This window comes from Hoplias malabaricus, chromosome 11 (genome assembly GCF_029633855.1).
Source record: "Hoplias malabaricus isolate fHopMal1 chromosome 11, fHopMal1.hap1, whole genome shotgun sequence".
Classification (NCBI taxonomy): Eukaryota; Metazoa; Chordata; class Actinopteri; order Characiformes; family Erythrinidae; genus Hoplias; species Hoplias malabaricus.
This window is the reverse complement of record NC_089810.1, coordinates 4,609,980-4,623,851: the sequence shown is the minus strand read 5'-3', so window position 1 is coordinate 4,623,851 and position 13,872 is coordinate 4,609,980. Positions and strand designations below refer to the sequence as shown.

Sequence of the window (13,872 nt, the reverse complement as noted above, 5' to 3'; positions counted from 1 at the left end):
CACACCACACTCCTCACAGACAGTGACCCGGAGGAAACCCACGCAGACACAGAGAGAACACACCACACTCCTCACAGACAGTGACCCGGAGGAAACCCACGCAGACACAGAGAGAACACACCACACTCCTCACAGACAGTCACCCGGAGGAAACCCACGCAGACACAGAGAGAACACACCACACTCCTCACAGACAGTCACCCGGAGGAAACCCACACAGACACAGGGAGAACACACCACACTCCTCACAGACAGTGACCCGGAGGAAACCCACGCAGACACAGAGAGAACACACCACACTCCTCACAGACAGTGACCCGGAGGAAACCCACACAGACACAGAGAGAACACACCACACTCCTCACAGACAGTCACCCTGAGCAGGAATTGACATCCACATTTTTACGAATCATGAAGTGATACATTTCCAACACCGAATTAGAAAAGGGATGGCCATTGTGATGATTCACTGAGCTGTAATAGCGTGAAAAGAGCCTCTGTCGTTACTACTCTGGGCTCAGCACTGCAGAAACAGTTTTTGGTGAAAGGACATGAAAAGGATAAAATGTCTTTGTCATCGTTGAATATAAAACATGAAATTAGGATTAAAACATAAGACAGCATACAAACACTGCACTGTGATCATGACACAGTTTGTGCTGCTTTTTTTTACACGTCTATGTTTGATGCTGAGGTTCAGTAGTGTTATACTGCTAACATTTATCCATTCAAAAGTGCTTCCATTGAGGCACCAGGATAGTCACTCTTTTAGAAAGTCTTCCAACAACACACACACGCTGCAGACTTACAATGTGGAACAGCATCCATTTTCACAGGCAGGAACAGCCAAAAACACACCCACGGGGCATCAGTCCATCATAGGGCATCATAGGACAACATCCCCATTAAATCCTAAACAAACTCACCATGTTGGGAATGACCCGGGGCTGGCCGGGTAAGACATCTTCAGAAGACAGCTGCTGATCTTCCAGCAGAACACTGAAGTCAAAGCCCACCTTCCCTGTGTTCCTTATAGAGAATTCTGCCTCGGCCACATGGTCAAAGAGCTGGCCAAAGGAGAAAAGCAATACGTTTAATGCATATTTAAAGTCAACATGCTTTGAAAACACTACTAATACCATTAACCCGAACATGAACCTGATAGCCAAAGTCGATGTCAGTTGTGTCCAGGGCGTATGTGACCACCGAAGCCTCTCCTTTCAGGGTGATCTCATACGTTGGGCCTTCCTCTACCTGGCACAGGGCCAGCACCTGAGCGCTTATGTCAGCGTGGCCAAAGAACGAGAAGGTCACCAGCTGACTCTCGCCCGGGTTTAGTACACCGTAGATTGGCAAAATGTCAAATACCTGTGAAGGTGTCAGAAAGGTAAACGTACCTCAACGTAAAGTTGTATACTTCTATCCCACTTCTAATTGTAATGGAGAATAACATGAATTAAACCTGTTACAGTCCTCTCAAACCCAACCTGGGATCATGATGAAAACATACACATTCTACTACTAGGCCATTCATAGGTTGAGTCTGGCAACCCAGAGTGATAAACCTAACCTCAACCGTAAACCTAAACCTGACCCTAAACCTAACACTAACTCTAAACTAAACCTGAAGGTTTATCTGCAGCGTCCAGAAAGTTAGAAAGTTAGTGTTTTGAATGAAAAACTCTGCTGTGTCATAGCTCTTCTTTGGGTAAATAACGGAGACTTTGTATTTATGCAGTGAAACAGCGCCACCTGTGGATGGGGGCTCATTTAGTGAACATACAATAACCATAAATTCAGACGCAGCTTTAGTGGATATAGTCTTTTAGTTGGTTATTATCTTGTTGCTCAAACCCTGTAAGAAAATGTTTATGTTTCTGAGTTGGTTCATAACACTGTATACAGTTCCATCACAGAAATGTACAACATCTTGATCACTAATGGCAGGTCCTAGAAAACATGAACAACAGCTGCACCGAGGACCACTTACCTCCTGCACTCCTACACTACAGTTCTCTGTGGCTGTCGGGGGTTCCAGCTTGTTTGCAGTGAGTCTCCTGTTGTCCTGGTCATGTGGAGTAGAGATGTCCTGGCCCTCCGTGTCCAGAACATCCCACCCATTTGTTGATGATGGTTCTTTTGGGGAAATTCTCCCTTTCCCGGTCTCGTATCTGGACTCTCCCTTCTTGTCAGGCCCCACCTCATCGAGATGAGCTTTGGGGACGTCAGGTGGCCTGAAATCAAGTGTTTATAAATCAAGGGGTAGTTTTAATGACTCATCAAAAAGCATCAAAATCCCATTAACCCTCCGCCAGAGTCAAACTGCCAGGCCCCTCATCCCTCTGCCTCTCATCTCTCTCTCGCTTTCCCTCTCTCCTTCTTGGCCCACCAGCTTCTACAGTCGGGCCAAATTGAAATTGGTTCTGTCACGGCGGCCATTAATTACTAAGAGGGTTTAATAATTGAATAAGGGTCATTAATCAGGACGTGTCCCTGCAGGGAATCTCAGGCCCAGAACAAAGACGGTACAGCGAAAGAATCCAGCGACTCAAACGACTCCGGATTCGACAGCAGCGCAGTGAAGAGGCACAAAGGCCCAAAGGCAAAAAGACAGGGCACCAAAGTTGTGACGAAAATATTTTGAAACACCAGCTCAGCCCCCCTTCTTTCCCCCGCTGGTGTTGAAAGATCCAGCTGTGTAGGTGAAAGCAATGTGTCACATGTCCAAACACAAGTGCTCTCTGCTGTGAAGCTGTCAACTTGAATCTTCTCCCTGAAACTAAAGTACACAAAGTGGCACAGGGTGGCGGGCAAGGTTACAGGGACATGCTGCTCCGGAGAGAAACAGCAGGGGGCAGTGTTGTACGGGGAATAAGACCCATTGGAGCCCTTCCACTCACTCAAACGGAGTAGTATTATTTAATCTGGATAATGAATGGTCTTCTCAGGACTCCTCACAGCAGAAAACACCCACTACAGCCACAATAGCTGTTTTTTTCTTTTTCTATTTCAGTAAATCTCATTTGCAGTGTTTGCAAATGCTCTGTTCTGTCCCACTGCCCTTGTTATTTGTGGATGTTTCTGGATGTCATCTTCTGACACGGATCCCTTGTCACCTCAGAGTCCACAGCAAACAATTCAATTAAGCAAAACTGACAGCGCTGAAGGAATAAGAGTTCATTCTACTGTCTAATGCAGTGTAGGACGCCTTGTGCACACTCTCATGGGAAGCCACTCACTGAAGTAAATGCATACGCTTGGCACATTAATGAAACACTAGGTAAGATTTGGTAATGAGGGACAGGGTGTTTTCTTTCCCTCCTCCAAAGTTACACAGTGCAGTTTCTGCCATGCTGAGCCCGGAGTAGCAAACGCAGAGGCTCTATTCTGTCTTTTACAGGTCATTGAAGCATCACAATGAATTTGAAGCTGTAACTGTGAGGTAAATATACTACCTACTGTTGCTTTAAGAATAACGTCCAGCCGTTGTATATATATACACAATCAAATAATGCGTGGTAGAGACTCCCAAGTAAATTGCACTGGTTTTGTGTGGAGTATTGTCTCCCAGCAGCAGGTAGGGACTCAGTGAGATGATTTATGAAAGACATTTGTCTTTATTTCCATTCTCATTCTTTTCAGCAAATTAGCAAATGATGCTCTAGGAACTTTGGCAAAAACAGCTTCTAGCCTCTGACAAGCGAACATCTCCGACCTGTTCCAGCGTCTCCTGCTGGAAGCCTCCTCTGCCTCCATTGCCCCCTGCTGTGTCTCCTCTTGCTTCCCCTCCGCGCCTCCCTCCGTCACGTCCCTCTGCCTGTGGAACCTTCAAGGAGGGAGTAAAGAAAGCAATCAGATTCCTCATCAGATTTCTCCCATGCAGGGTGAACGTGCATCAGCTGCGTCCGAGAAAAAACCCTGTCTGTCAGCGAGAAATCCGCCCAGCGTAGCAGGTGGTGACACCGCACGGAACGCTGCAATGATGGAGCCTTTTGCGGTGGCTTTAATTACTGATAGGCTTTTAATTAGCAGGCTGGACAATGTGTGCTGAAAGCTCGGAGGTATTGATAGGAAAGGTCACGGTGTTATTGGGCGGCCGGGCCAGTGGGCGGCTGAGGGGAGGCAGGGAGGGGTGATTAATCTTCACCGGCCGGCACTCCAGTCCCACGGAGAGGGGTATTGATTTGTCCGAGGCAGGACATGGCAGCTGCTGAAGAACAATTAAAAACTATAAAAACTCTAGTCTGCGCACAGCCTGGAGTCGGCCTCCTATCGACAACTGAGATTTAACACAGGGCTTTGTGCTTCGCATGCTGTTTTGGGCAAACACCATGTTTATGTGTGTGTGTGTGTGTGTGTGTGTGTGTGTGTGTGTGTGTGTGCTCTCTGAAACTGTGACATTGCTGAATGATGTAAGCAAATTTTGGACTACAGCTGAACATATTAATGAAAATATTAAATTGTGATTTTTCGGACTAATCTTGTGTTCTATTAATGAAAGCCCAGATTGTTTTTATAGAAGACAAAAATGATGTGGCTTTAACTCTAAGTGTGGAATTGAGCGATTCAGACAGTCTTTTATCTGTAAACTGTACTGTTTGGCTGCTGCTGACTGGTCTACCTCTATTACAGAAGTTAAAAGTCCCATTTAAAAGCTTTTAAAACACTGTTGTTGATAACACTGGTTTGAGTCTTATCTCACTGGACGATCCTTCAGTGTGTCATGGCTTGGACAAACATCAGCGCGACACCACCTCACCACAGGTGTGCCCCAAGGCTCGGTGCTGGGACCCCTCCTCTTTGCCTTGTACACTACCTCTCTAGGCCCAATCATACATTCGCACGGCTTCTCCTATCACTGCTATGCAGATGACACACAGCTCTATTTATCCTTTCCTCCAGGAGACACTTCAGTGGTAACTCGAATCTCTGACTGTCTCTCTGACATATCTACATGGATGAAGGAACATCACCTCCAATTGAATTTATCCAAAACTGAACTACTGGTCCTCCCAGCCAAGCAAGCTATTCTCCACAACATCAGCATCAAGCTAGGGTCCCTATCAGTGGCTCCCACCAAGGTTGTAAGAAACCTAGGTGTCATGGTTGATGACCAGCTGACCTTCGCAGATCACGTTACCGCTGTAGCTCCATCGTGCCGCTTCTCCCTATTCAACATAAGGAAGATTAGGCCATACCTAACTCAACATACAACACAGCTCCTCGTTCAGACGTTAGTAATCTCCCGTCTAGACTATTGCAACGCCCTCCTGACAGGTCTTCCGGCCTGTGCTGTGAGACCGCTACAGATGATCCAGAATGCGGCAGCACGCCTGGTCTTCAACCAGCCTATAAGAGCACATGTCACCCCCCTATTAGTTGAGCTTCATTGGCTACCCTTAGCTGCTCGCATCAAATTTAAATCACTAATGATGGCCTTCAGAGTATTCACTGGTTCTGCTCCCATCTTCCTCAATAGACTCTTAAAACCATACGTTAGCGCCCGCCCTCTCCGTTCCTCAAAGGAGCGCCGACTAACACGACCAACCCCCCGTACAGGTCAGTCGAGGCTATTCTCATCTCTGGTGCCACGCTGGTGGAACGAGCTTCCAAGCTCCATCAGAGCAACAGGAACCCTCTCTGCATTCAAGAAATCATTGAAGACCCAGCTCTTCTGAGAGTATCTCTTGCACTGAATGTCTTTCTTTAATGCACTTATTACTTCCTGGCATATTGCACTTGTAATGTAAGGTATTTTGTATAATTTGTGCTGTAGTTCGAATGTTAGATCCTCTTTTGTAAGTCGCTTTGGATAAAAGCGTCTGCCAAATGCATAAATGTAAATGTAAATGTAACACAGGCTAGATTTAAAACTGCAGAAAACTTGTAATTCCCCCCACCCCCCAGCCCCTGTTTGAGTCTGGGTCAAAAAAGTGTTGAATTTCTATGTGGAATGATATTAACACATTCTCTGCAGCAGGGGGGTCCAGCCTTTTCTGAAATGGGGCTGAACTGGATCAAATCAAAGTTCAAAATAAGAAAAACACAAATTTACAAAACATCCATTCATTCATTATCTGTAACCCTTATCCAGTTCATGGTCGCGGTGGGTCCAGAGCCTACCTGGAATCATTGGGCGCAAGGTGGAAACACACCCTGGAGGGGGCCAGTCCTTCACAGGGCAACACACACACACACATTCACTCACACCTACGGACACTTTTGAGTCATCAATCCACCTACCAACGTGTGTTTTTGGACTGTGGGAGGAAACCAGAGCATCCTGAGGAAACCCACGCAGACACAGGGAGAACACACCACACCCCTCACAGTCACCTGGAGGAAACCCACGCAGACACAGGAAGAACACACCACACTCCTCACAGACAGTCAACCGGAGAAAACCCACACAGACACAGGGAGAACACACCAACTGCTCACAGACAGTCACCCGGAGGAAACCCACGCAGACACAGGGAGAACACACCAACTGCTCACAGACAGTCACCCAGAGGAAACCCACACAGACACAGGGAGAACACACCAACTGCTCACAGACAGTCACCCGGAGGAAACCCACGCAGACACAGGGAGAACACACCAACTGCTCACAGACAGTCACCCGGAGGAAACCCACGCAGACACAGGGAGAACACACCAACTGCTCACAGACAGTCACCTGGAGGAAACCCACGCAGACACAGAGAGAACACACCACACTCCTCACAGACAGTCACCCGGAGGAAACCCACGCAGACACAGAGAGAACACACCACACCCCTCACAGTCACCTGGAGGAAACCCACGCAGACACAGGAAGAACACACCACACTCCTCACAGACAGTCACCCGGAGGAAACCCACGCAGACACAGAGAGAACACACCACACTCCTCACAGACAGTCACCCGGAGGAAACCCATGCAGACACAGAGAGAACACACCACACCCCTCACAGTCACCTGGAGGAAACCCACGCAGACACAGGAAGATCACAGCACACTCCTCACAGACAGTCACCCGGAGCGAGAATCGAACCCACAACCTCCAGGTCCCTGGAGCTGTGTGACTGCAACACTACAGTTTGTATTTATTAACTACTGAATTTCATTTTAAAGCATAAACTGCTGCAGGAAATCAAAAGTACGGAAGCGTTTGCCACACAAGATCCTCAGTATGTCGTTTTTTTTATGAGATATGTCTCCATTCTGTCTGTAAAACTAATACTGCTCCTACACAAGAGCCACTGAGCCGTGGTTTCACTGGGTCACGCTGCAGTGACCAGCGATGATCTGTTGGTCCAATTGTGTCTAGTTCAAAGTCCATGTCATGTTTTATGTGTTTGGGCTTACTTTCCTGAAAAGTGGCCTAATCGCCGCGCCTCTTTGGCACACTAAGCAGTGGCTCATATGAGCGCCAGCTCCAGCTCCATGTGGTGGGTATGATAATAATAACACATAATAATGAGATGATTATCTCATAATAACGACATACAGTGTGTGGCAGCAATACGCTTCCGTACAACAGAGTGAAAAACCCAACACACTGGAAATACTTGACTCTATTGAAATCGTCGTTGAATCCTCAGGTGAAAGAAAAAAACAGCCAATTGCCAGACACCCCTGCTCTACAGTGTGGAGACTGTATATCTGTATTTTTTCCAAATGTTAGAGCATTTTCATTGAAATATTGGGGAAAAAAAAGATCCAATGTTCTGTTATTTCAGTGCAGGCCACATTGAATTCAGTAAATAAAAGGTTATTTCACACTGAAGTATGACTAATATTTTACTGCTCATTATGAATGAATGGTGAATGACTGTTACACTTCTATAGCACTTTCCTATCCGTGGGTGAGGCTTTACAGTGTTTGGAACAAGGACACAGCTACATAGAACCTACATAAGCTCACCATGGACCTGACAAACAAATCTCTCCCAAACTCTTCATCTGTGGTAGAGGCTGCTTTGTCAACGCTGATGTCATGTCGACATAAGACCTGTGTCATGACCTGCACTGAGAAGATATCACAGACATAGAAAATGAAACTCACTTCACCTGAAGGACACAGACGTTCTCAGTGCTGTTCCTGTGCCACTTTGTCAGTGTTTAGTGACTGGGACATACACTGAGCTATAAAGACGGTCATTTCTCAGCCGAAAGCGTCCCAAGAACCTAATGTCAGAAGAACAACAAAGACCAGTGGCTGAAGTGATGTTAGTAGGACGTCACACTTTAGGCATTCGGAATATTTGGGTGGGTATCAGTAAATATGTAGCATTCCCTAAATAGAGAACTAGGGTGTATTTGTGGAAGGGGGTGGGAGGCAGAAGGCAAAAGGAGCACAAGGAATTACAGCATTTAATTTTTGTACAGAGCTCCAGGGCCATTTCTTTCTTTCTTTCTTTCTCTCTCTCTCTCTCTCTTTCTCCCCTTCCTGTCATTCCCTTTTTCTCACTCTCCAACCCTCCCTGTCATTGTCTTCCTCCTCTCTCTCTCTCTCTCTCTCTCTCTCTCTCCCCAGTCAGTCTCCTTCCCCTCTATCTGTCTCTTTCTCTCTCTCCATCATTGCCTCCTTCCTCTTTCTGTATCTCTCTCTCACTTTGTATCTCTCTTGCTGCCTCTCTCTCTCTCTCTCTTTCTGTATCTCTCTCCCTCTCTCTCTCTCTCTTTCTGTATCTCTCTGTCACCTGCCCCTCTCCCTGTCTCTCTTTCTCTTTTTTCTTTCTCTCTCTCTCTCTCTCTCTGTATCTCTCTCTCTTTCTCTCTCTCTCTCTCTCTTTCTGTATCTCTCTCTCAGTCACCTGCCCCTCTCCCTGTCTCTCTCTCTCTCTGTATCTCTCTCTCTCTTTCTCTCTCTGTATCTCTCTCTCTCTGTATCTCTCTCTCTCTTTCTCTCTCTCTCATAAACTGGTAGAGCACAGACAGACAGTCTGCTGCTTTCTTTTCTGATCCTCACACTCTCAATTCTTTATTTATGTCGTGTTGTCTGTTGCGACCCCCGCAGTGTGGGCGACATGGTTCAGTCTGGCTGCACGAGCACGTTCTCATCACGCAACTCTCAGTGCCGCAGAAACCTCACAAAACCTTCTTAATGACGGTGGCCTGTGCTAATACCAACAAAGGAAAACAATCGAATAAACAAATGAATAAACAAGACACAGGAGAAATAAAGGAGAGGAAGATGCCCAGAAAAGAAGTGGGAACACTTAAAGATACTATACAAAATACTATAAAACTGACATCAGATCTGAGAGATGGCTTTTGTAATAGGTGCTTATGAATACTAAAGAAGATTATGAAGGGCTGTCCCACAGTAAATCATTCCCTCACACTGTAATTAAAAGCTAGATAAATAAACGCCCACGTCTGATAGTGATTACAGAATGTTAATGTTGAAGGACTGATCGTTTCACTGTGTGCTCCCATCAGCTGAGGCCATGGTGCTGACCGCTTCATTCTGCCATAAAGCATCAACAACTCACTCAACCACGACAGCTTACTCCCTCTCTTCTTACGGCCCGTGAGGCTTGACTGGATCGGTCCAGTTCCAGCTCTTATCAAAAGTAGTGCACATTTCCTCGCAGGCATGCATACTCAGTCATAGTGCTGCTCACCGCAGCAGACATGCACCCTGCTGCTGGGCTCCAGGTTCGGCTCTCAGCTCTGCCATGTGCCAGGGGTCATGAGCAGTCGCCTTCCAAGCGCACTGAGAAATGGGTGCCTGCTGCATGGTCAGTGGTTTGAACGATGTGGTGTCAGGCTTCAGATTCACTGCAGAAGGTGTGTGCTCCTCCTCTGTGGCTGCGCTGTGGTGCAGTGGGAGACAGATGTGCAACACTGAGGAGTGAGACTTAGCTGGAGGAAATATGAGGGAAATAACGAGGAAAGAACTCAGTCCAAAAAAGTGACGAATGTTGGTTTACAGTTGCGGCACACAGCAGCCAAGTAACCTCATGGGCCAGAGCCAGGGGCGTGTCCTGGACTGGCTTTAAAGACACACTCCGTTACAGGGGACATACTGCAGCCCTTTTGCACAAGTGAACACAGTTCCGGGTCCTAATGAATCATTCGTAATGTGTTTTGGTCCAAATACCACAGGGATCAAACCCCACAGCAGTGTTCTCTCCGTGTCTGAACAGCCCTGATCCTTTAAATGATATTCAGCCACTCGCTGTTCACACCGTCCCCGAGTGCACAGCAGTGAAGAGCAGAAGCCATTTATAGGCATTTTCTCGTTTTCTCTGTTTTTACTCAGTGTTCTTATTGCTCCACGCTTGTTGTGTTTCATTTGCGCTCTCATATAAACGCAGCACCACTGCTGTGATTGGAGAGACTCAATGAGGGGACAATTCTAAAGTCTCTGCACACTATGTATGATGAAACACAAAATCAGAATAATTAATTTTATGCAATGTTTACTGACATACGCAGCCTACAAAAAAGGTACCGGGTGGTTTCACACTATGTGTGTTAGTGGGCTCCAGATCCCAAATGAATGGGCCCCCTTTAAGTTCTTTCATAAGCAAACTTCCTTTGGGCTGAGGACACTAAGGAATTGGGTCATATTCAAACAACTCTTCAGCTGGAGTGAAAAACTGTCCTCCATATCATTACAAAAAACCCACGGTTTATTAAAGTATTTTTCTTCTGTAAAACACCACTCCGGGTGACTGTCTGTGAGGAGTGTGGTGTGTTCTCCCTGTGTCTGCCTGGGTTTCCTCCGGGTGACTGTCTGTGAGGAGTGTGGTGTGTTCTCTCTGTGTCTGCGTGGGTTTCCTCCGGGTGACTGTCTGTGAGGAGTGTGGTGTGTTCTCCCTGTGTCTGCGTGGGTTTCCTCCGGGTGACTGTCTGTGAGGAGTGTGGTGTGTTCTCCCTGTGTCTGCGTGGGTTTCCTCCGGGTGACTGTCTGTGAGGAGTGTGGTGTGTTCTCTCTGTGTCTGAGTGGGTTTCCTCCAGGTGACTGTCTGTGAGGAGTGTGGTGTGTTCTCTCTGTGTCTGAGTGGGGTTCCTCCAGGTGACTGTCTGTGAGGAGTGTGGTGTGTTCTCTCTGTGTCTGAGTGGGTTTCCTCCAGGTGACTGTCTGTGAGGAGTGTGGTGTTTTCTCCCTGTGTCTGCGTGGGTTTCCTCCGGGTGACTGTCTGTGAGGAGTGTGGTGTGTTCTCCCTGTGTCTGCGTGGGTTTCCTCCGGGTGACTGTCTGTGAGGAGTGTGGTGTGTTCTCTCTGTGTCTGCGTGGGTTTCCTCCGGGTGACTGTCTGTGAGGAGTGTGGTGTGTTCTCCGTGTCTGCGTGGGTTTCCTCCGGGTGACTGTCTGTGAGGAGTGTGGTGTGTTCTCTCTGTGTCTGTGTGGGTTTCCTCCGGGTGACTGTTTGTGAGGAGTGTGGTGTGTTCTCTCTGTGTCTGTGTGGGTTTCCTCCGGGTGACTGTTTGTGAGGAGTGTGGTGTGTTCTCTCTGTGTCTGTGTGGGTTTCCTCCGGGTGACTGTCTGTGAGGAGTGTGGTGTGTTCTCTCTGTGTCTGTGTGGGTTTGCTCCGGGTGACTGTTTGTGAGGAGTGTGGTGTGTTCTCTCTGTGTCTGTGTGGGTTTCCTCCGGGTGACTGTTTGTAAGGAGTGTGGTGTGTTCTCTCTGTGTCTGCGTGGGTTTCCTCCGGGTGACTGTTTGTGAGGAGTGTGGTGTGTTCTCTCTGTGTCTGTGTGGGTTTCCTCCGGGTGCTCCGGTTTCCTTCCACAGTGCAAAAACACATGTTGGGAGGTGGATTGGCGACTCAAAAATGTCCGTACGTGTGAGTGAATGTGTGTGTGTGTGTGTGTTGCCCAGATAATGGATGGATGAATGGATGAATCTATATATATATATATATGTATATATATATATATATATATGTGTGTGTGTGTGTGTGTGTGTGCGTGTGTATGTACCGTCTCAGCTTGTTTTTAAGGGTCTGTCGTATGGCAAACATTTCAAAATATGTAAAGTACTATGCAAAAGTAAGACCACCTTTTCAATTCATTTTCAATCTAAATGAAGCAAGTTAATATACAAAAGCTTCTAAAAAGATATTTTATCAAATATATGACACTTAATCTCTTAATGCTTCCATCCTGCAAGAACCTTACTCTGCTACAGACCTGAGTCTGTCCATTGTCTCACTGTGAGAAGACAACATTCCAATGGGTCTGAAAGGATGTGTAGCTGAAAAAGGAAGGTTGCACATACGAACCTAATCCAGACAAATGTTTGAGTGTTTATGCTTCTATATGAAAATTATATTACTATCACTATTCACTACTACCTTTTACTTGGCCTTAATCTTTAATGGTGATATCATTTGACAAAAGCTGAGGATATACTAAGAAACTCAATGTCGTTTATCAGGTGCATACAATACTGCTGATCCTCACATGAGATGCTTCCTCTATTGTGCACTAGGTTTAACAACTAACAGCACCACAGGAATCGAGAGTAATGATCCAGTCCCTGTTCCTGTAAGACCACCCAGAACAGAGAGGGGTGAAGGCTACTCGGGGCTCTTCAGAGAAAGAATGGCATTTTGCTTAAGTGGCACAGCGCAGGCTGCTCTTGTTGAACAGAGGGGAAGGAAGCAGCTTGCCTAAATGTCGTCTTAATTGGCTACTATACTGGCAGCTGCTTCAACACCGTCTGTCCCCTACTCACCAGAGCGTCCTCCATTAAAAATGTGCTGCTCCACACTGTCCACGCTGCAAAAAAAAAGTGCCTTACCATCCTCTTAACAGTTTGAGTTTGAGGGACAGACTACTGGCATCCAAGACACATCAAAAATTAAGCTGACTGCAGGCTGTATAATGAAATCTAAATTAATTAATCTGCTTTTAAGAGGTGTCTGTGCATTTCAGGAATAATATCATTTGGCTCCTTTTTTTTGATGACTGCATCTTTTCTGAGATTCAGCGACTGAGGCCAGATCTTCACTCCTCTGGTTAGATATGAGCCCAATTTGAAGGTCAAACTGAAGGAAATCACTGCTGACAGGCAGGCTCCACTGTAATTCAACACGTATTAGCTATGCTAGCATTTATCAGGTGAATCTGTCTTTTATATGTCAGTAATACTGGGCTCAAATGAGAGGTTCAGAAGACTCTTACTTAGCCTCATTAACTCTAATCTCTCAATGTGAGGTTGGACAGAATAACTCAGGAACGCTTCACCGTAAAGACATCAAGCACATTTGGCAACTCTCAGCAGGGCCTCATTTCTCCGACGGTATCCTGATCATTTGACAGAGCACTGCTGAGTAAACCAGCTCAGGGTCCATTAAAGAACTGCTAAAAAATCACTAGATTTAAAAACAAAGAAAGGGTTATGTTGCAAATACTATCCATCAGTAGCACCTCATATATCCAACCAGTGAGAAACCGACTTCCGACAATCACACACAGATATCATCATCATCATCTCACAACTTCATATGCCTGCAAAGGGTTAACTTTAGCAAATATTTAAGCAAAGCTTCATCAAATTTGAAGACCACCACATCAATAATATTTTGACCAGCTGCTGCCAGCGCATGATGCCCCTCAGATATCACCGTCACTAATCATCACTGCACTTTTGACATCTATTTTGGCATCAGTTACACAGAGAAACAACTCAGCTCCTGGCAAACCCCTGCACTGCAGACTTAGCATTCCACCTCATTTAACGCACCCCATTCAACTCATCAGCTAATTAGCAAAGGCCTTCATCTGTTCAATTTAGACGTTCCAAACGTCAGGCTGCGGTCTAGGTGGGATGTGTACCTCGTGAGTATTCAGGGAGATCTGGCAACCCGTTTGGCTGTTTCTGTACCCGTTTGGAAGCTGTTTTGATCGCTCGGGTTTTCCTGTTTAATC

At 46.4% G+C, this 13,872-nt stretch overlaps 1 protein-coding gene across 4 annotated transcripts in view; it reads right to left on the bottom strand.

The window, feature by feature from the left end:
* hydin (HYDIN axonemal central pair apparatus protein) overlaps positions 1–13,872 on the bottom strand; it is a 134,149-nt gene that overhangs the window by 55,593 nt on the left and 64,684 nt on the right. For all 4 annotated transcript variants that reach the window (XM_066684401.1, XM_066684403.1, XM_066684405.1 and 1 more), the window contains exons 24-26: positions 1,991–2,234; positions 1,159–1,368; positions 927–1,067 (exon numbers count right to left, since the gene is read on the bottom strand). In XM_066684401.1, the coding sequence (XP_066540498.1) occupies positions 927–1,067; positions 1,159–1,368; positions 1,991–2,234 (595 nt within the window). The remainder of the gene's footprint in view (positions 1–926; positions 1,068–1,158; positions 1,369–1,990; positions 2,235–13,872) is intronic.